Source organism: Lepisosteus platostomus, chromosome 27, assembly GCF_059453375.1.
Source record: "Lepisosteus platostomus isolate fLepPlt1 chromosome 27, fLepPlt1.hap1, whole genome shotgun sequence".
Lineage (NCBI taxonomy): Eukaryota > Metazoa > Chordata > Actinopteri > Semionotiformes > Lepisosteidae > Lepisosteus > Lepisosteus platostomus.
This window is the reverse complement of record NC_142637.1, coordinates 8172159-8194093: the sequence shown is the minus strand read 5'-3', so window position 1 is coordinate 8194093 and position 21935 is coordinate 8172159. Positions and strand designations below refer to the sequence as shown.

The 21935-nt window shown below is 46.8% G+C and overlaps 1 protein-coding gene and 1 long non-coding RNA gene across 7 annotated transcripts in view; one reads left to right on the top strand and one right to left on the bottom strand.

The window, feature by feature from the left end:
- celf5a (cugbp, Elav-like family member 5a) overlaps window positions 1–20349 on the top strand; it is a 157678-nt gene extending 137329 nt beyond the window's left edge. For 3 of the 6 annotated variants that reach the window (XM_088622208.1, XM_088622207.1, XM_088622206.1), the window contains exons 7-14: window positions 3898–3975; window positions 6833–6977; window positions 10024–10173; window positions 10958–11020; window positions 11475–11561; window positions 12366–12509; window positions 14418–14582; window positions 15212–20349. In XM_088622208.1, the coding sequence (XP_088478334.1) occupies window positions 3898–3975; window positions 6833–6977; window positions 10024–10173; window positions 10958–11020; window positions 11475–11561; window positions 12366–12509; window positions 14418–14545 (795 nt within the window). In that variant the 3' untranslated portion in view covers window positions 14546–14582; window positions 15212–20349. The remainder of the gene's footprint in view (window positions 1–3897; window positions 3976–6832; window positions 6978–10023; window positions 10174–10957; window positions 11021–11474; window positions 11562–12365; window positions 12510–14417; window positions 14583–15211) is intronic. The other 3 variants (XM_088622209.1, XM_088622210.1, XM_088622211.1) reach the window with 2 other exon arrangements.
- Window positions 846–21935, bottom strand: part of LOC148639243 (uncharacterized) — a 28683-nt gene continuing 7593 nt past the window's right edge. The window contains exon 3 of the long non-coding RNA XR_015930859.1: window positions 846–1153. This is a non-coding gene — a long non-coding RNA (uncharacterized LOC148639243). The remainder of the gene's footprint in view (window positions 1154–21935) is intronic.

Genomic DNA, 21935 nt, shown 5'->3' with positions numbered 1-21935 from the left:
ATTCAAACGGGCCGCGTCTCGGTCAGCCCCGAGCAACCCGAGTAGCAAAGCCCACCCTAGCAGGGGTCAGGCCTGCGATGCCAAAAGACCTGCCCCTCACCAGGGGAGATTTGAAAGGTCTAGGGGAAGTGGGGAGGACGAAGTTTTCTCTTCTTCCACCCAAGACCTGTTATACTCTGGAGTTCAAGCTCCAGGATGCTATAAGTCCCCAGACTTGCTGCTTGGAGGTTCAGGAGAAAACCACAAGGTTGTCCCCAGGTCATCTAGCTTCCCGTCAAAGGAAATCCTTCGTCACTGGTCAGCCTCTCTAAACATCATTTCTTGTAAACACCTATGCTAACAGTAGAGCACACAATATTCAGTATGTGAGCCAAATGCTAGAAAGGAGCAATCAAGTTTCCACCTGTGGAAATATCAGCTGACCTGTTTACATAGTAAAGGACGCCTCATCAGCAGCACTGCTGGAAATTAAAGGGTTTTTTTTCTAGTTTTTAAGGCCACATGAAGGTCACTGGCTGCATCAAGACTAAAAGCTTTAAGCTTCGTGCTCATGTAGGCAAGCAAACACCAGGCTAAGGCACCTGAAACCACAGGCTCAACAAAACAAAGCTTTAATAGAAAAACAAGAACAAATCTCAAGTGACTTGGAAGACAGGCACTTTTACAAAATAGCAAAATTATCCAAAGCCAAGTTGAAGTTTAGGTCATCCCTCCTGTAATTCTATTTTATCACAGTAGGACACTCCCAAATAGTATCACATTTACAGCACACAACAAAAAATGTATTTGGTTATCAGTCTCATTTAATATACTATCGACATTAACATAAAATTAAACATTCGTATTATTTACACAAAATGATGTTCATAGACTCGAAACCTGATGACAGTATTTCCCGGTCCATGATATTGTACTGTCTATGGAAGGGCAAAGAGCTGAGATGCCTTAGATGTGGAACAGGGAATTACAGGAGAGCATGTGACAGGACTATGGCAAGGTGGTTGGCTCTTCTGCTCTTGGAGGTCTGCGTGACTTCCCTGCGTTCACATGAGTTTTTCTGAGGTGCTCCAGCTTTCTCCCACCTGGCAAGGTTGGATAGGCGAACGCAAACTGTGGCTTTCTCCGTGGCCCTGCGATGGGCTGGGTGTCCCACCTGTGGAGGAGGGACATGCACCTTCTCAGTCCTGCCTTGGAGCCCACACTTTTTGTGGTGCAGCTCATCACAGTAACTGACAAGGGATGGATGGTGAAGGATTCCATATTCTTAAACCAACTCAAAACTACTTCACCGTATTCAAATGGCTTTGTTTGCCACAATCTGAGCCAAGCCCACGTTGCCCAGTGATGTATTGACTTAGATCCCTTTTTCCCATATGCTCGCAGTCTAGTCGGGCATCACCCAGGCCCCACTGCAGAGTGTGTGCGTATGGAGATTCCTAAGTAGCACAACCTACGTCATCAACAGATGGGGAAACCCCAGGTATCCTACTGTCCACCTGTTCCTTTGTTTTGTAGCAGAGAGATTCCTGAAGAAATAGCACTATCCTTCGTGTGTCCACATGCAACATGCTGGTATACAACTAACCACGTAACGCACTACATGAAAGATAAAGATTACATTTGAAAATGCAATACCTGCAATGTTCAGAAAGGCACCATTTCCTGCAATAACTACAATTAATAAACTAGCTGCGGAGTGATGTCAGAGGTGCCTGATTGTGAGGCGAAACGGAGTCTAGAGGTTCACGATTTCCATTTTACTAGAGCCTGGTTGGGCTGTGTAGGAACCTTTCAGGGAAAAAAAGTTCCTTTGGACATGACATAAAGCAGGAAAGCAGGCCCAGCTAAACAGGCTTTATACATCGACAGAAGGAGAACCTACAGACATTGCGGCCCACATAATCAGCAGCCGTGCGCTTCTCTTGCACAGAAAAACAAACTTGACTTCTGCCACGAAAGTCCACCACAGGCAGTGCTTCCGACCTGTTCCGTTCTTGGACTTGGTACTGTTGACCATCACTGAGCTAAAGAGCAAAGACTCAAGTGATGGCAAAGCATTAGGAACGCAAGCATTGTGGAGAATGACAAGAGGTCATTTGTCTCATTGGGGATCATCTCCTACTATAATCCCATCCAGCCCCAAGGCATCATGGGACTGTTTTAGAAGGATCCCAGTGTTTTAGCTGTTACGGCTTTTCTATGGAGAGCTATATCACTGGGCTGCATTTGGAGCAGCTCCTGAATATCGTGAATGTATGTGGCAAATGGAGAGCTTAAAGAGCCACTCCATGAGTACAGCGATGGATAGGATTATAAGGCTGAGCTGACAGCCAGTAAATTGGATTTTAGTCAAACCAGGGGAGGGGGCTGAGAGCAGCAGGGGGGTAACAGTACAGTCAGAGAAAGTAAAAAAAAAATCAGAGAGCCGCGTTTTCCCACAGGAGTAAAACCTCTTTAAATCCAGCGACATCTTTAGGTCCGTGCCACAAAACGTTATATCACAGAAAATGGTTGTTTGCTACAGTATGGAAAAAGATAACAGACATGGTTTCAAACACTTATTTTTAAAAAAAAAACGGTAAAATGAAAAATAGGAGGACTCGGAGAGAAAAGAAACACCCCCACAAAATTCTACAAAGTAAGGTTTCCTGTCAGTCTAGGCTGTTTCAGATTTATTCTTTCTTTTTATGCCTTTTTTGAAGCAATGAGCCTCTGACTCCTGCAACACATACAGACTCCTCTGCTGCTGTGACTCACAGGGCGCTGAAAGAAAGCCAGAAAATACTTTCATCGTGTAGTAAAGGAGTCATACCATCCAAAAAGAACGTAATAAATTAAAAGAAGAAGATGAAATAGATTTAAAGAGCTACTGTGCGCGTTTAATTTGCTCCTAATGAATTGCACAATCTGCCTGTGTGTGTGTTTGGATATCCTGGTGGATCGTGCAGTCTCACTGGGTAACATCGCCCTCTGCTGGGCGAAGACGAGAAATCGCTTAATGCTATTTTGCAGCGCACCCCTAAGGTCAAACTGAGGAAGTACACCCAGCAGCCTTTCAAGTAGAAGCCCCCACTACTGTTCAGTGAACTGATTTATTTGCTCTTCAGTGTTGTATAGGAATTGAAAGCCTTCAATCCACACCTGCTGCCACAGCAAGCAGTGGGTTTTCACCTTCATGTCACAAATGTGCGAAAATGAGAAAGGATGTGCATCCGTTTTTCAGAGGTTTCGTTTATTTTTTAAAAAAGCTCACCGTTATTGGCAAGACAAACTGTTTAATCTGCGAGGGTGCCAAAATCAATTACAATGTTCTGAGAATCTGTTTCAAATAATGTTCTGAGACGAGCGGCCATAAAAAAACAAAACAAAACAATAAAACACTGCACCTTTATTGCAAAAACTGAGCTAGCCAGATCAGTAAGGAGGGTGAAGGTTCAAAGGACTTTATCGCAGCAGGCTTTATTAGTCATTTGTAATATGCTGGAGGAGCTGTGTGGAAATATGTCAGTCAGAACTGCCTTAAACGCTAGGCTGTATAGTGATCACTAACTGTAAGAGCCCTGTGTTTTGCAAAAAAAGGGGGATGAAATCTAACAGAGTATGAACATGGGGATCTCATGGGGATTCACACCCCAGAGGGTAAGGATTCAGAAGGGGCTGAAAGTTGATCTTCACTCTGGGAAAAAATGGCTTCATAAGCAGAAAAACAAGCAGAAAAGCACACACTAGAAAAGCTAAATGCAATCAACTACACCCTAGAGCTCAAGTAATTCCAACAAAGCTCTGTTCTTTCAGCTTCTCTTGTGGTATGCACAACAGAGTGTGGTTTTAAGGGATCTGCGGGACCTTCACATAAGTGAGACCCTTGATCTTCTCTCTCTCCCCGTGTCGATACAGGACTGGCTGAGATGGTCACATGCAACAGCCTTTCCAGTGGCACAACCCTCAGAGCTGTGCTACAGGCATAACGGACATGTGAGAAAGAGGAGATTGCCTACTGGCTGGGGTACAGAATGATGCCATCAGGTGGCAATATAAAAGCAGATTGCTGACCATAAATAGAGGCTGTGGCATGCAGGCTACTTTTTGTAAGGAGTAGAAAAAGGTAACAGCCATTACTGATGGAAATTCAAGTCGAAGGCAATGTAAGTTTTCTCATCCGCGAGGGCCTTCTGCGGTCTTCACACATTTAAAATATAAAACAACACAATTAACCGAAGTGAGATTTTTTAAAACGCCACAGCAAAACTGATCAGACTAAACCCAAACCCACTGTGTCCATCCAGCCCAGAACGTTATACAACATGGGTTCCCTGCTGGTCTTCAGTCCTGCCTGGCTCATGATACACCAGGGGTTCCTATCCCTGGTCCTGTTCACCCCAGCCCAGATCTTTACTCTACTGCATCTTTAACCAGACTAGCAAACTGCTGAATCTGAATATTTGCAAGTATTCCTCCCCCCCCCCCCCCACACACTGAGAATGTAGAATATAATGTGTATATATACAGTATAATTGCATTACATTGCTTATGAAACACGGTCACAAAGAAGGCAATTGTTCAGATTTAATCTATCACAGGGTTCAGTTGTCAAACAGATCAGCCCCAAAGACCACCTGCAGGGTTGGGGTTCCCAGCATCAGGAGTGGGAACCCCTACACGACAGCGCCTGTCACCCCAACCCTGTAGCCAGGGGAAGCCATTAGGAGCACACGGCACAGTGTGCACAGGGGGCGGCGGGCAGCAGCACCTCAATCCCAGTTTCATCTCGCCACAAGTGTCTAAAACCCCCTCGTCACGAAGGCGGCGTCGCTGCTAGGCGTCTTTTGTTCGACTTGGTTATTTTGTTTTCGATTCTGCCCCCTGCTCTTTTCTCTTCCTTGCTTTCCCTCCCTAAAAGCTCAATTTATCTTCTCCCCCTGTGCAGAACGGGATGATCCCCATTCGTCATGTAGCGCACATTATGCAAATGACAAGAGTCGCCGCCAGACAGCGGTGGCGAAAACGCACAGCTAATGGATGAGGTGCCAGTGGCTCCCATCCCGGGGCAGGACAGCCACTTTCAGGGTAGCTGACAGGGCCATTGAGGGGAGGATAATTGGCTTCTCCCATCCTGGGACTCCATGCAGACAGAGCTGGGAAACTGCAATGAGGTGCCGCAGCATCATCATTAACAAAGCCGGTGCTCCGAGAAGCATCGTGCCTTTTTACTGAGCAGGGCCTTTTTGGCAAAGGAGAGGTGCAGCTGGTTCCGTTTATAACTATCACCTTGTGAGGGCAGGACAGCAAACGTTTGGGTGAAATCTCAGCGTCAGCTCATAGCGGACTACGAGTCCAGCAATTTCCTCAAAGTCCTCCTGCGGAAGTTTTTTTTTTGTTTGTTTTCCTGGAAGAGTGAGCTGGCACTGAACTATTTCGTTCTTCGGCAACCTACAGCTTACAGAGTGGCAATAATTGATTATCTGTTCATGTTAAGCCCCACAAAGAAGCAGAAAAACAAGAGGACAGGAGGAGAAATAGCTAAGAGGGAAAGCAGAGTGAAAATGAGCTTGCCATTTAAGAGTGCACAGCAAGGGGGCTCCGAACCCACCCAGAAACAGCCACTGATCGACAAAAACTTAATTATGGTAGCTGAGGAGGACAGGCCAGCACATAGCTCCAACAGTGGAGAGAGGGGCTCCTGGTAAACATGCGTCATATAAAACAGACAAGCACAAATCATTCCCCAGTAATATTACACAAAAAATAATAAACCCAATATCTGAGTCACAACACATGCTAATTCTGACAACACAAAAGAAGATTCCTTAAATTGTTAAAATAGTTGTGTGTACTTTGTGATTCCACATGTATAAACGTCCACTTCTTAGAGCTAAGGGCCTGTCATTACGGTCAGTCAGCAGGGTGGTAACAGTCTGCTTTCCCGAACACTGAAGCACTCTGGGACATGATTTAGCTCCTTACTCCCTCTGTACCGTGTGTACAAACAATCTTGCATCACACACAGGGCTTAGTGCTGCCAACATCATGTTGGCAACGTCAAAGAGCATTAAATCACACAATGACAAGGACAGCAGAAAAAATACCATGCCTCATTTTCGCCTTGTGCAGAACAGATTAGTGCCTCTGCAAAAGGACAGTTCTTCTGCTTTTATGGCAGAACTGACTGAAAACAATGTGCTGCTCTCTGTTAGAATTTTTCAGATGGTCCAGTAGCTGTCTGATGCAAAATTGAAAGAAGCTGTGCCTCCCTTTCCTACACAAATCCCCCACCACTACCTACCTGGCTTGTCTGTGGTGTGGACTCACACACTACAGTTACGTAGACAACACCTTCATACTCAAGCTGACAGGGCCATTGACCCTTAGGTAAATGACTTAAGGGTGGTCACCAGTGACAGGATTTCATCTTAATACACACACGTTGGGCCTAATTGATCAGGCTTAATAAGGCCTGACCAGTGACCAAGAACACCGCACAGCTGAAAGACTTATTGGTACAAAAAGGAAGGCATTCATGAATTTGTTTTCTGATTATCCTTTAAGGAAATGTCTTCAAAGAATGCTGTAATTAAAGTGGGGATCATTTGGAAACTGCAAAAATGGGGTATTTGTCTTAAAGCATATTGCTACTGTCATATGCCCCTGTGTATCGAACACAAGTCAATTTTTCTCTACCATTCTCTTTCATCTCTACCTTCTTGACTTTCGCCTTTCTCCTCTGTCCTTCTCCGAAACCCCTCCTCCCTCCCTCTCGCTCTCTCTCCATGGTCCCTCCCTGAAAACCCTCCTTCCTCCCCATAACCCCTTCTTCTGTCCTCCTCCTTTGCAGCTGATGCAGCAGCAGGCCGCCATCATGGCTGCCACCCACGGTGGATACCTAACGCCAAGCGTGGCCTTCCCCGCCGCACAGATCCACCAGATGGGGGCACTAAACCTCAATGGCCTGCCGCCCACTCCCATGACCCCAGTTTCAGGTGAGTGACACCAGTAACAGCCCCCAACCTTGACCCAATTCAGTACGCTCATAGCTTTTCTTTTATTTGAAAAATGTTAAGAGGCAGAGGTAACCTTGACGTTAAGAGGTACTGTAACCTTGCATTGACTTTGTTTCTCAATAAAAACTTTGTTTCTTAATTGGCACATGGTAGAATAGTCAGATTCTCTTTTGTACCTTTCTAATCTGCCTTCCCCTTCTTAGACATTTGTGGAACACCCAATACTTTCAGGCGACCTGTCATTTTTAAATCATTTGTGGATAAAAATGTCTTGTGGGAAGCTTGGTGGTAGGTCACTTGGTGGGCTCTCTCTTTCACTTCATGTTGTCCACGTGTTTCTCCCCACTTCTGTTCTGAATTAGTGTCCTTCTCTTTATTTAAAAAAAAAAGATCACACAGATTTGGCAAGGCTGTCGTTTCTAGAGGGCCTGGTACATTTGTTGCTACAGCTGAGGCACAAGGAATGACGCAGCTATCTGAGACAAATACCAAGGTCCAAGCTCACAAATACATGCTTAGATAAGCATGAGGGAATGTAGGCGTTGTAATGCGGTAAAAAAAAAAGCTTGAATCCTCCAGAAAAGAAAATGTAACGAAGCAAAAAAAAAACACAGCGGCTGATAAAAGGCAGCCTTTGTTTAAAACCAGAAAAACAGGCCACCTCCTGTATATAATGGCTCAGCTAGAGTAGCCTACCTTGAGCCCTAAACTGACCCAGCGCAAAGTCCCAACTTGGCCATGCCAGTCAGGCTGGAGTTCCAGAGTGCCTTTTCGAAAGGTGAAGGGTGTTGAGGGAAAACAGTCAAAGAGACGTTTGATCAACAGATGTAAAGCGTTTAAGCTTGATGATGATAAGCACTCTACCAGATGGTTCACTTGATTAGCGGGTTGTCCTTACAGTGATGCATGGTGATGGCTTTTGATAATAATGCTTAGCAAAGGCCGCGCCAGAGGTACAAAAATACGTATAGCGAACTGTTCGGCTCCGAACCGAAATGTTAGCCTCGGCAGGAGAAAACACCGGGGCTGGCGGAAGACTATCCTGGGACTAATGACACCGCAGTTTGAAACTCCCATCTTTGACGCTTGAAAGAAACTGCCTTGTCCACAGGTCAGGTGGTCTGCGTCGTGCGTCTGTTGGCTTCAGGACCTTTGGCAGATTATGGCAATACATTTAGCCAAATTGCTTCTACCTTATCTGCAACACCAGCGTGCTGCAAGGATTTTGTCCTTCTTCAGCTTCATACACCAGCAGAACATTTAGAGCACTGGGGCTCTCTTTGGGCAGTCTGGAATAAGGCTGGCTTCCAGGAGGTTCCTTGGCTCCGCCACCGATTCACTGTATGTTTACACTGAGTTCTATTACTTTCCCCTTCCATCCTGCCAGTGTGATGTTACCCCCAATGTCCTGTTCTAGGCCACCCCACTGGAGATCTTGAAACTCAAGGATTAGCTGGAGCAAACAATTGCAATAGCCTGGAATCTAAGTGCCAGGGCTGACATTATCCTGACTTTGCCCAGACACAGAAGTATCACCTTAACTATTCCAATATTGCACAAAGCAATTACAGAAGCTTATACATGTATACAGTATGCGAAAGGAACTCAGCTTCTACTATTTGAGCACAACTGATGCATCCATTCACTGTCCCCTTTCCAATTCCTTGTATTCTGATATACAAATTAATAAAGACTGCTTTCTGCCTCTGGACCTTTCCCGACCAGAGATGGGAAGTGTTGGTGTGGGTGTGCCCCGATATCCCTCCGCAGCGAGGGAAATATCTGTGACAATGTCCTCTCCTGGTTCCGAGTGCCTCCGGTTACCACCACAAAGCCTCAGGCCTGCGACTTTGCAATCTGACTGCGTGTTCGATTCCCGAGTTGTGTCGTGACGTCTTAGGCATGCAGTGGAGTACTACAAAACACCCGGAAGTGCAACCTGCGTGACGATAGATCAGCCTTACTTCCGCTCCGAGCGGTATGGATCTTGTGGTTCTCCGGAATAACCATCACAGGCCTCGGAAGGAGAGGGGATGGACAGAAACAAGGAAGGAATACCAGTTTCATGCATCATGGGTCACACATCAAAGGTCTGGGGAAAACGTCTGGAAACAGCAGCCCAATGAGGAAAGATGGGAGAGAAATGCAACAGCTATCACAGCCTGGTTTGTGATTTCCCTGATCACAGGCCTGTCAGCCTCCAACAACACCAGCGTATGGCTCCCTGAATGGGGTGGGGGGGGAGGGGGGGGACATGAGCTGGTAAATGAAATGTACGAGATGTGCGATACCTGTCACCCTCCCGGCCAAACCTCTCAACAGATGCGTACATGCAGATATATAGTTTCCTATAGGGTCGTGCACACGCCAGATTGCAGAGATGGCATGCTTCAGGGTTTCCGTGACAACCAGCTTTCCATCCAATCCGAGCGCACGGTGCAGATTGAAAGCGGGCCTTTGGGGAGCTGTTCCTCACCTCGTGCTGAAGCTCAGCAGCATCTCTCCCAGCCCGTCAACATCACTGGGCAGCGAGACGGAGAGAGAAAATTTCTGCTTCTATTAATCCTCGCAAAGTCTGATTTTCTGGAACGGGAAAAAAAGTAGGAAAGAGTGGTCGGTGGATTTCACATAAATCCTCTTGCATCTGGAAAACCACGCCACTCTTTTTGACAGGCCGACTTACTTGAAAAAATGCTAATCAGCTAGATTCATGTTTTGGGCTTTGAAAATAATACTGACTGCACTGCAGCTGACAGTGCTCCGTTCAGTAGGGAGCTGAATTGCGGGATAAAAGCTTTCATGGCGTTTGAAGCACGCTTCCTCACATCCATCCTTTTAAGGAGCATGAAACTGTGTAAAAAAAAAAAGTAGAGACCATTTCCTTGTTTTGCCACCACTGCTCGCTATATTCTGTCCTGTCGATACGTGCGAAGCCCTCTCCGGCCTGTGCCGTTGCTGTATCAGTGGTACAGGTGTTGGGACTGGTGTGACAAACCCCCACGCGCTCTTCCCAAATCTTCCGCAGGTCTCAGCTCTCCGCCAGCCAACATCGCGCCCTCCGCCGTGCCCAGCATCGTCACGCCCATCGTCAACAGCTTCACCGGCATCCCTCACCAGCCCAACGGACACCCAGCTGTGGAGGCCGTCTACACCAACGGCCTGCCTCCGTACTCAGGTCAGCTCCCGCCCTGTCCCCCAGGGGGGCTCCTGCTTGGCTTCCTGACAGGGCATGCAGTCCTTGAGACACCCCGCTTCCCGACACGCGAAAACTGTTTCAGGGTTAAAGCAGTCCCCTGGACGAAATCCACGTTCTATCTCTCACTAGCATGACTGCAGAGACCAGGTGTTAAAACAGTAATTGAACATCTTTAAAAACTAAAAGAAAAAACACGCAAATGTTTTGCTAGACCTCGTTCTTTGGGTCTGCATCTTATTAACTCTCCATTTCCGTTTCCAAGTCTCTGTGTGAATTTAAATTGAGGGCTACTGTGTTCAAATCGCACAACGGATCGGGAAGGCTTCATTTAGAATACCGTGTTCAGTTTTCATCGCCATGCTACAGAGAATACATTGCTGTACTGGCATCAGTCCAGATAGGAACACACCATGGACATTCCAGGGCTTAAGAAATTCCTTACACTGACAGGCTAAAATAATAAATTCCTCTTGGTTTGGGACAGAGGAAACTATGAGATGACCTCATTTGAGAATTCAGAATCCCTAAAGGCACTGACAAAGTCACCACAGCGGACTCCAGTTTGTGTCTCACTGCAGGTTTGATTGGAAGAAGTCAGAGTACACAACCTCATTTAAAACTGAGAACGGGAGGCATTTCTTTACACAATGGGAGGTGGGACTATGCAACACGCTATGTAGATCAATTAGCTACTGAAAGAACAAAAGGCTAGATGGGCCATTGCCTCTTATTTGTAACCTTTCTAATGTTCTTATATCCCCAGCCCAGAGCCCCACAGCAGCAGACACTCTCCAGCAGGCCTTCACTGGCGTACAGCAATACACAGGTATGAATAAAACAACAGTGATAAACAGAGATCTTCCGATCTCAAAGCACAGAGGCAGAGTATTAGGAGTGTTGCTGTGACTAATATACAATCACCTTCTGGGCTTTTCAGAGGTATGGTCAGACTGGAAAGAAAAAAAATCACTCAATTTGTAAAACATTCAACGCCGGCATCTCTCTGGGTAATGTTGTATAACACTGACACACACAGCTACGGAAACATGAAGCCAGCCTCCACATAATCCAGCTGCTGAGGGAGTAGTGCATCATACCCTCTGCAGAATCAGAATGGTGTGCTGCTTCAAAATAATAAGTACAAAAAAAAAATCAGGCCACTGATCATGTTCCACGAATATGAAAATGTTTAATTATCTGAGCGCTTTATAAGGAGGGCTTAAAGACTCTGTAGTTTGGGAAGATTTAAGGATGTTGTTATATTCTCCCTCTCTGTGCAGCAATTTACCCAGCAACCACACTGACCCCTATCGGCCAGACACTGCCACAGCCTCCGCAGGTTATCCAACAGCAGCAGCAAAGAGAAGGTGAGTGTTTCTGTTTGTGCTGCGTTGACGCTGGTGAAACATCCATGAATCCTCCTCTCTAGGCTCCCGAGGGCCTCAGAAAGTGAGGGTGCGCTTGTTCAGAACACAGGGGGGGCCCAAAGCACGACTCCCAAAGTTCCCGAGTGTAGCCGAGGCGGGGTGGGCTCACATTATCCAATATCCTTGCTGTACTGTGCAACAGTGCCCCCTGTGGACTTGATGACTGCCCGTGAATTTACAGTTCAGTCAACAGCCGCACCAATCCTCCACTGTGACCAGAGTGTGAAAACGGGCACCTGACAAGCGCACACTTTGGAGAGAGGCATGCACGGCACTTCATCTGTCCCATTATGTGACGAAGGTCACAGAAGGTTTAAAAGATTTGCAGATTCGCACCTGGCAGGCAGACACAAAAAAAACATTTCAAATTTTGGCAAAAAGGAATACCACATAACCTGCAACGCTCCGGGGGCAGTCAGGAACTAGGAATGAATCTCATTTTCAGGCATTAAGGCAGGTAAGTGGGAGGGATCCTCAGTTCAGGCCCTGGGGGCAGTCTCCACTCTGTGCTTTGGTTTTCGTTCCAGCTGAGCTCTCACTCAGTTAAGTGGAACCCTCAAGTGAGCTCTATCTCTTCAAGAGCTGAAAACAATTAAAACAAAATTGTCTAATGGACTGAATAATTAGTTGAACTAGAGGTTGCACTGAAGTGACTGAGAGCTCAGTCCTAGCAGAAGGCTTAGGACGTGTTTGTGCTGCTCTGCAGGCACCCCTTGTCAGGCTATTCCTTCTCCTCTCCTCCAGGACCCGAAGGCTGCAACCTGTTCATCTACCACCTGCCCCAAGAGTTCGGCGACAACGAGCTGATGCAGATGTTCCTTCCCTTCGGCACGGTCATCTCGTCCAAGGTCTTCATGGACAGAGCCACCAACCAGAGCAAGTGTTTCGGTGCGTGTGCAAGGGGGTGGTGGGGGGGACAGACCTTCAAGCGTGGGACTGGCCAGACAAGGGGTGGATGTCAACTCTGAGGTGCTGACACCACAAAATTTCAGGTTGTTTTGTCCAGGTGCTTGGAGGGAGGGGTTAACAGCACTGCTAGAGGAGGTTTTATCTTTTTGTGCCTCAGGAGGGTCATCTTAAATGCAGACCCTGCCCTCTAGGCACAAAAGTCTTCCTTTGAACAAAGCAGGCTGAAGAAAAAAATTCAATACACAGCATTCAGTGTACGGCCTTTGGTGTGACATGAAGCACTGTTCTGAAGCTAGGATCTCTGATTCTCTTCAAAGAAGACCTTATAGAAAGGAGACCAAACAATCCATTTTTATTGAAGATAGTAGCTGTAGATGGTTAATATGATTTCAAAGTGCTTTGCTAAAACCCCATGAGTTTTAAAAATGCAAATAATGGGAAGGAAGTTTAAAAATATGACAAAATATATAAAAACTCTACACAAGGGCCTGAATCAAGATCAGGTTAAAATGTAGTCCTCCTTAAGAAAGCTAACAAAAAATTCTCAATACGCATACCATAGAATAAACTGCATAGCCAAACATTCAGTTCAGATTTCCTGATGGATTAAAGACACAATTTTCTTGAAACTGCTCACAAGCGGCCGCTCGAAAAATCAACAAAACCTTGACGATCGGTTCGAAAACTTAAAAAACGCGTAATAGCAGAGTTTTAAAAAAGTATTATTTTTGGTGCTTATGAAATAAAAATGATTGCACAAATCCAGTATGCCCAATATCTTCAGGAGGATTTATATGAGGCTTATCGAGTTCCTCAGTTTATCCCCTGTAGAGCTCGTTGCTGCAGATCTCATGAATTTATACAAAGCCTCTTCGTTCCGTTTCTTTTGCTGCAGAATGTGAACTACATAAAAAAGGCATCTCTTTATCAGGGCACAGATCACCGCTCCTTAACCCCCAGTTCCCATCAATATCCATAAAATTCCATGTCTGATTTACACCGCCCGCCAGCCTTAATCCCTTTCTGACCAGTCAGTGGCAGAACTGTCCCACAAACCTGGCTTTGCAGTCGGCGAGAAAAACCACCCAGAGACAATTACGGGTCTGCGTCTCTGCATCCGTTTTCGGTTCAGGGAACAGCACACCCCCATGCAAAACTGCCTGCCGCTTGGTCTCCGAGGCTGGGGGAATTGAGGGGGGACTTAACATAAATTCCCGAGAGAAGGCCTATTTGCAGTATCGACCCATACACCATGCATTTACGCCGGAGCGTCAGGGACAGGGAATGGCCAGGGAGCCAAGGGGAAATGAGTCCCGGGGAGCCTGGGAAGGCAGGAGCACCGGCTGACGGCGCTGGGAGGCCGCCCAGGCGTACAGGCCACAGGCAGGATCAGAAAGCCCACCGCTCCTCCTCTCCGTGGCAGGAGACACCTCCCATAGGTAGCAGGGGGCCTGGGAATTGGGAACCTGCTGCTCCCACTTTCCTCCCACTAGGGAGTCATCGCTGGAGCGAAACTCTGCAGCGGTTTCTGGTCACTGACTTTCCAGCCTTTTTTTTTTCCTCCACCTGACGGGAGCAGGAGGTCGTGCTTGAATGAGAGCGTGAGCATGTGCCTTTAAGCATTAGAGCGCGCCTGCTCTCTGGTGGGTGCGCGCTACACCCTTATACTGCGCAAAGGGGAGATGGGGGTGGGAGGGGGAATGGAGGGCGTTTTACACGCAACCCTCCCCGTTTGTGCATTTGCGGTCATCGGCAGTGCATCTGGACGAGAAGGGCGCCCACCGTCGCCTTGTTGTATGCCACAGTTCAGATGCTAGCTGATGGACGGTCCAAGTGCACGTGGCGCCCTGTGACATGCCCCTTGTGCGTGCGCACCGCTCTCCACAGGCTTCGTGAGCTTTGATAACCCAGCCAGCGCGCAGGCTGCCATCCAGGCCATGAATGGGTTCCAGATCGGCATGAAGCGGTTGAAAGTCCAACTGAAACGGCCAAAGGACGCCAGCCGCCCCTACTGACAGAGCCCGCCCTATGGCATTTACAGTAACAGCACAGGTAAGCACTCTGCCCACCTGTACCCCAGCACAGAGCAGGTAGAATCAAGTACTCCAGAAAATCCGCAGACCTGTGTAATGAGATGCAACACATTTAGATGTGTGTGACATCTTTAGCATTCTGGTTGGCGTTGGCAACACAACACAGAACACAGTGTGGGGGGGGGGGGCTATTAAGTTTCCGATTTCTAATGCATCTCATTTTCAGACAAGACTGTAGCTATGACGGGGAGGCACGGTGGCGCTGTGGTGAGCATTGCTGCCTTGCAGCACTGGGGTCCTGGGTTCAATTTCAGACCTGGGGGGCTGTCTGTGTGGAGTTCGTACGTTCTCCACCTGTTCTCATGGGTCTCTTCCAGGTGCTCCAGTTTCCTCCCACTGTCCCAGTGGTAGTGGTAGTGGTGCTTGTGAGCACTGGCTTCCGGGAAAATTGGCCCTGGTGCGAGTGTGTCTGTCCTTCTGCCCTGCAAAGCACAGGTGTCCTGTCCAGGGTGTACCCTGCCGTGCCCCCACTGCTTGCTGGGATAGGCTCTGGCTCCCCCTGGTCCCCGATTTTGCGCAATGTGTTTCGAAAACGGATGGGATGGATGTAGCCGTCACCCTGACATTGCCCCCTCTCCCCCCTTCTAGGTGTCGCAGAGAAGTGGGAATGATCTTGCAAGGAGTCCAACTTTTTTCTTTACAAAAAAAAAATCAAAACCACAAAAAAAAATAAGGAAAAAAGAAAAACAACCACGATGGGGGGAAAAAAAACGACTTAAAGGGATTTCTGAAGACATATCGGCGTTTACTTGCGAAAGACGTACAACCCGAAAAGGAGAGGAGTTTGCACTGCGCGGAGAGAATGAGCTGATCAGCGATGACGACGACGCCAAGCCAATAAGAAGGCTCGAGCTGGGAGATGTGAAACTTTTAACCACACAGCTCCTCCTCGTCAAGACTTGAAATCTCAATTAAGCAACTAACGGCAGCGCCGACAGCAGGAAGAGAAATAGATTTCTATATACATATTAATATATATACACATATATTCAGTGTGATGAGAGAGGCGCTTGTAGCTTTTTGGTTTTACTGAACTGGACAAATGAGGGTTATTACTTGAAGATCAAGAATAAAAAAAAACAGGAAAAGAGAAGCTAGCCTATCCCACCTAAGGACTCGCTGTATCTCTAGTTCCCTTTCTGTCTTGCTCTCTATCTGTCTCCTACAGTACTTCTTTCTCTCTCTTTTTCTGTATCCCTCTCTCTCCTTGGCAAGCGCAGAACTATGACTTTCTGAGGTCACTGAGGTTTCCATAGCAACAGTATGACTGAAACTCTCTCAACCCCTTAGGGACCAAAGGACCAAACGTTTTTATTGTTCTAAACTGTAATGTATAATAATAATGCTAATACTACTAATAATATTAAGAATGAGAAATAAGAGGAATAATAGTTTTGAGGACGGAGGTGGGAAAAGGAATTTCGGGACTTCTCCTTTCGCCTTTATAGTTTACCAGGTTTCAGGATATTTAAACAAAAAAAGAAAAAAAAGTTTTAAAAAGCTATAATAGGAGAATATTTTAAAGCTGTTTTAGTGGCGTAGACTATGTTGATTAGAGATTGTCATGGGCATGTTCAGATCTACACTCCTCACTCATGGGAAAAAAGAGAACCCAAGACTCGAGACCCTTCACAGGGGGCACGTCTGGCGCATGCACACGCACAAGTATAATATACTGTAAAAAAATAAACGAATTTCGTTTTTACAATACGGATAGGCCTCCACTTCAGGTGCGGCCCTTCTGCAAATCCTGTGGTCACTCTGTATTTCACGGCACTCATTAGCAAGGCGAGGCAAGACTCATCATCAAAGCGGTATTTACAGAACTCAGGGCACAGTCTAGCAGATGAGCAATGCAACCAGGACCCATTCAAACGTACTGACCTTTCTCAACATGGCTCTCTCACACTGCCCTTCTAGACATCAAATAAATTGCAGAGTACGGGGGGGGGGGGCAGAAAATGTGCAGAATAATAAGATGCACCGTATTTTCAGTGGGCATTCATATCACATTTTTACACCTGGCCTTGGACCCTCTTTCTCCTGTTAAAAAAGGCCACAACAAATAAAGCAGTACATGCAACATTGAACACGGAGCGCTGCACAGACATCTTAACCAAAGTCTGTTGAGGCCTACATCTGACATTTTACAGAGACTTGCAACAAGATGATGTAGTAGCATAATGTTCAGCGATTCTGCTGCATCCGTCTCCCTTCCTCTCCTTACGTTAAATTGGCCATTAGTAGCGCAGGTTTGAGGTGAATAACAGCCCTGGAGCGTATGCAGTAAAAGCTCTCCAGGGGACCTCACTGTCACACACGCAGTCTTCACAACACAGGCTTAAAATACCACATACAGCGGCCTCGATCCCTCCGCCTCTGAGCATTTCCAGCCAGCAGGCATTCCCCTTAACATTTTCAGTGGCCGTCGTTCCTAGCTACCTCTGCAAAAAACACCCTGCCTCAAAAACACGGAGGCAACATCATTAAAGCGCCGATAATATGGATAATCTGACCGTAAAGCAGGGCTGTAAAAGTGCCAGCCGGTACCAGGGATATACAGCAGTAAAAAGCTCAACATCTTTAACCGGTTAATAAAACACACAAATTACCCCAACTGTGGGTATAAAAGTGCCATCTGATTCTCATTCTGCCAAGCTGGCGCAATCTGCAGTCACTCCACCACAGGGATGCTCAAAGGCTTTCTGTTGGCAGCTGGGAGACCCCCCCCCCACCCCACCCCAAACACACAGTTCCAAAATACCTGAAAACCAAATTTGTGCAATAATTATAATGACAACAACACCAGGGGCAAAAGACATAGAGCCGTGCAAGACAGGAGCAGGAGATCCAGAATATTTGTTCTTAATGTTTTGGAAACTGTGTTTATAGCAATCAGGGCATACAGATTACCAAGTGAGGGTTTTGGCACACTAGATAAGATTTTCTTAAACAAAATAAGTATTATGGAGACCTTGAGGAGTACTGTGGGAGACACCAGGGGATCCCCAGAATCTGGCTTACAGGCAGAAAGCACGGGAATCGGAGGGTGCACCACTTTCCGCAACAGGAAAACTAGAAGTCTGCAACTTAGAAAGTCTCATCTAGTAAGAAACCCAGTGACACATTCCTGTCTGCCCAGGTACATTGCGACACTTTAGTGTCTTATGAAATGCTGCAGTGCACAATAACAAGCTTTTTTTTTTTTAAAGAAAAGCAAATGCAACTGAGCTATTTAACACAAAGAAACAGCTTTGCTGCGGGAGAAAAAAAATGGACTTGCCAAGACGCGCTCTTAAGTAGCGAGGAATGCTGAAAGACACGAGTGGCTACAGTGTCTCGGGCTCAGAGGGCCAAGGTAACCCCTGTCCTTTGTGCTCATTTGAACAAAAAAAGAAGCGAATTTACTGATCAGAATGTATCTAGTTAACGGGTAACACGAACCGGAACAAAAATGCACGACGTGTCCAAGGTGAAGCTCATCTCTGGGTACTTTTGTTTCCCTGCATTTCACGTTATACATCATCCCTGTCCTTTACTGCTGTCGCTGACCCTCAGACCCCGTGCTCTTCTCGTGAATCCTGAGCCGAGCCCCGTGATGTGCAAAGGAGCTTTTCACTTGCAGCAGGTGGCGACACTTTCCAGCAGTCCCTCCACCCACCATGTTCCAACAGAGGGCCTGTGGGGCCCTGGCAGGGCCACATTTAATCTGCCGACTCTGAATAGGAGCTCTTTAGATAAACACAGAATCGGCATTTCCAAGGATCTGAAGGAGAGCAACGTTTCCCCACCAGCAAAAAGACTGAAGTAGGATTGAGTGCGGATCCTTTGATCATCCTGACGTACCAGAACACAGAGTCAGCCAGGGCAATGCCGAAAGTGTCCTGCATCACCGCCAGACTACACGGCACAGAACGTGACAATGACTTCATCGGGACTATCACAGTGTAATAATGCAAAGATATACTTCATATGACAGAGCAGTCGATATCAAGATGTCCTGCTCCTGTTTCGAAGTACCTGGAGGTCTGGCCGGTTGCTTGACCAACAATCATCGCCGACAGCCGCAACCAAGGCCAGCCAGTCAGGCACCACCACGCAGCTCAGGCTGGGGGACAGGCCACTGTTTGGAGGGAACGCAGCCACTCAGGGTGGACCGATCTGCCGGGCCGCGCCCCAGGTACTTCAGGAAGTCGAGGGAGAGCCCACGTGCGGCCCCCTTTTCTGTGCATGACGAGCAGGGCTACTACCCGCGTCCAAGCCAATCTGTGAGAAACGCACCAAGGCACGGACAGAACGGACAGGCAGGTTTCACTGTACAAGGAGCACGTTTATTTTTCCTCAAGCGTCGCCGTGGCCGAGAGAGAAGCGTCGACACTTCTCCCTCGAGGTCTTCTTGTGAGCCTCCGCACGCCGACACACTGCTCTCTTCCTGATCTTTTAAAAAAAAAAAATCGATGTCAAACCAAACCCAGCCACTGCAGAACGGCTCGACGGCGGCGGGCGGCGGGCGGCCATTCCAGGCGAAGAGCGCGGGAGGACGACTGCGCAGCCGGCTGCGCAGCTGGAGGCGGCCCCCGCCCCGCAGCTCCACGGTCGCAGCAGCAGCAGCAGCAGCAGCTCCGCGGACAGGAAGCTGCCGGCTGGCACGCCGGGGCACGCGTTCGGGCAGCGCCTCTCCGAGGTAAGTCTGTAGGGTGCCACGGGCGGCTCAGGAACAGGAAAGGCCCTCCCTCCCGCCAGAAAAGCATGGCGTCGCGCGTGTCCCCCGTGTTCGTGGGAAGTGAGGCTTCACTTTGCCGCTGCTGTCCACAAGATCTAGGGAGGGAACCGCTGCCAGGCTCCCGAGACATTTTCCCCAGCAGATCTCCGCTGCGGAGAAGGCGTCTTCTAGGAATTTTTTCATTCATTTTTACAGAAACAATCATTCTGGTCACTGCAGCTCCACTTCCTTCTTTGGCCACTGCCACTCATTCTCTGAGCATGCTCAGTCGGGGGGAGGGTGTTAAAGATTATTATAATACTCTTATTAATAATATGATTCTTTAACTATGGTTTGAATGCTAAGAAAAAAAATCATAGCTTACTATAAATATGAAATCTGTATATTTAGGGAAAACTGTCAGCACAGGACCTTCTGGGATGGAGGGGGGTGGAGGGGTGGGGGTGGGTCTGGGACGCTGTTTAAAATCTTGTTAAAACTTCTGGTTTCTCAGCACAAAACAAAACCATAGGCAGAATATGGAAATATCTGCTGGTTGTAGCTGAAATGTTGAAGGGGGGAGGGGGGGATTTCAGTGTTATTACAAAACTTTGCACCAGAGGGCACTGTTCAGAGGTTTCCAGGACAAAAAACAAACCGAACGATGTCTTTACAGCTGGTGAACTGCAGTAGAAACTGGGATCTTACTTTTTTAATTAAAAGACATGTTCAGTAAAAGCCTGAGAAACCAAACCCTTTTTTCTTTCCACTTTTGTTATCTGAAACTCGCTGCTTTGATTCATTTTATTAATTTATTCACTATGTAATTATTTATTTTTCTGATTTTATCTACTTATTTATTTGACCTGTTTTTATTTAATTTATTTATTACCAACCTATGTATTGATTTATTTTTCATTTCTGTTATTATATATATATGAAAAGTATGTACTGAAAACAAGAGATGCTTATTTGGGCTTTTCTCTCTTTTTTTTCCAATTTTACAATAAAAATTCAAACTGGATGTTTACTTCTTACACATATAAGTCTTTTTAATATTTAAACAAAGAAACAGTAATTAAAATGAGACTGTCTTTGCCTGATGTTATCTGTATGAAGATTTCTTTTTTCTGAACCTGTGTAAGGAAAAGGACCGTGCAGAGTATCCACAACCTTCACCTGCTAACCCAGATCTCAACTTGCTAAAGGAAGCACATGGTTCCAAGCCCGTTGTGGTACAGTCACCAAAGGGACACATTTAATGCATTTAAATGAAAGTATTTCCTTGTATTCTTGCATTCGGGTGATGCCCAACAGCTATTCCACACCAGCTGACTCACTGTACTGTGGAATGAGGTGGAGGAATGATATACTAGCTCACCAACTGAGTTAAGGGAAATTTTGATGTAGGCCATATTATTCAAGCCCAGACAGGTATTCAGCCAGGACACTGAGGTTAACACCTCTACTCCCATGAACAGCCCCGCCATCTTTCATGGCCATGAAACCAGGGCCTTAGGTTTAGATCCTCTCATCCCAAGGACAGCACCTCCTACTGCACAGGGTTTGTAAATTCCAGACCAGAGGGAAAAGCACCAGCTACCGACACACTAGCTTAACCACCTAGGGTGGAGCGGTGGCTCTGTGGCTCAGGATCTGCACCTGTGGCTGGAAGGTTGCCGGTTCAAATCCCGCAGCCGGCAGAGGAATCCTACACCACTGGGCCCCTGAGCAAGGCCCTTAACCCCAAACTGCTCCAGGGGCGCCATATAAATGGCTGACCCTGTGCTCTGACCCCCAGCTTCTCTCTCCATGTCTGTGTGTCTCATGGAGAGCAAGCTGGGGTATGAGAAAATAAATTCCTAATGCAAGAAACTGTATATGGCCAATAAAGCGATCTCTTACGGCAGCAACCTGGTTTTCCTTACATCTGAGAAAGCTTTTTTGCAAAGACTGCCATTAAGGTGATGAACAGTGACTAGTCTGTAAATCATTGTGCAGCACAAAACCAGAAACTGCAAACCGCATTTTACCCCAAGAGCACATTTAATGTGTAACACTTTGGCTTCCAGAAACACTCTGCAGTTGCCTACATTCCCTTGTTTCCAAGACTTTCATGCAGCAGACCAGGTACAGTAGTTTATCCAGAAAAGCTGACCTAGAATAGCCCACACCTGGCAGAGCAGGAACTGCATCATGCAAGAAAAGCTAAAACCTGGAAATCAATCTGGCATGCATTTGTAGTTAGTATTTTATTCATGAAATTCTCTCCTTATTATCGGATATGCACAGAAGGCAATTCTTGCCAGTCATACAGTAATTACTAGAGCTATAATGAAGTGCAAGCTGGCACAAATTAATTGTTCGGCTAAGGATACAAGTTAGTGTTAGGGCTAAGGTTAATAGCTGACCATAAAAGTAAAGGCTGACCCCGGTTATTTGAAATTAAGAGAAAAGGCATAACTAGAAACTTGTTAAACACCAATTCCCTGCTGATAATAGACCACTTTTACACTGAATTTCCATCTGGTGGAGATGGAGACACTAGGAACTTTCCTATGCCCTAGAACTGCTCAGGGCCTGGGAGAATGACCACGAGGAGCTGTTACC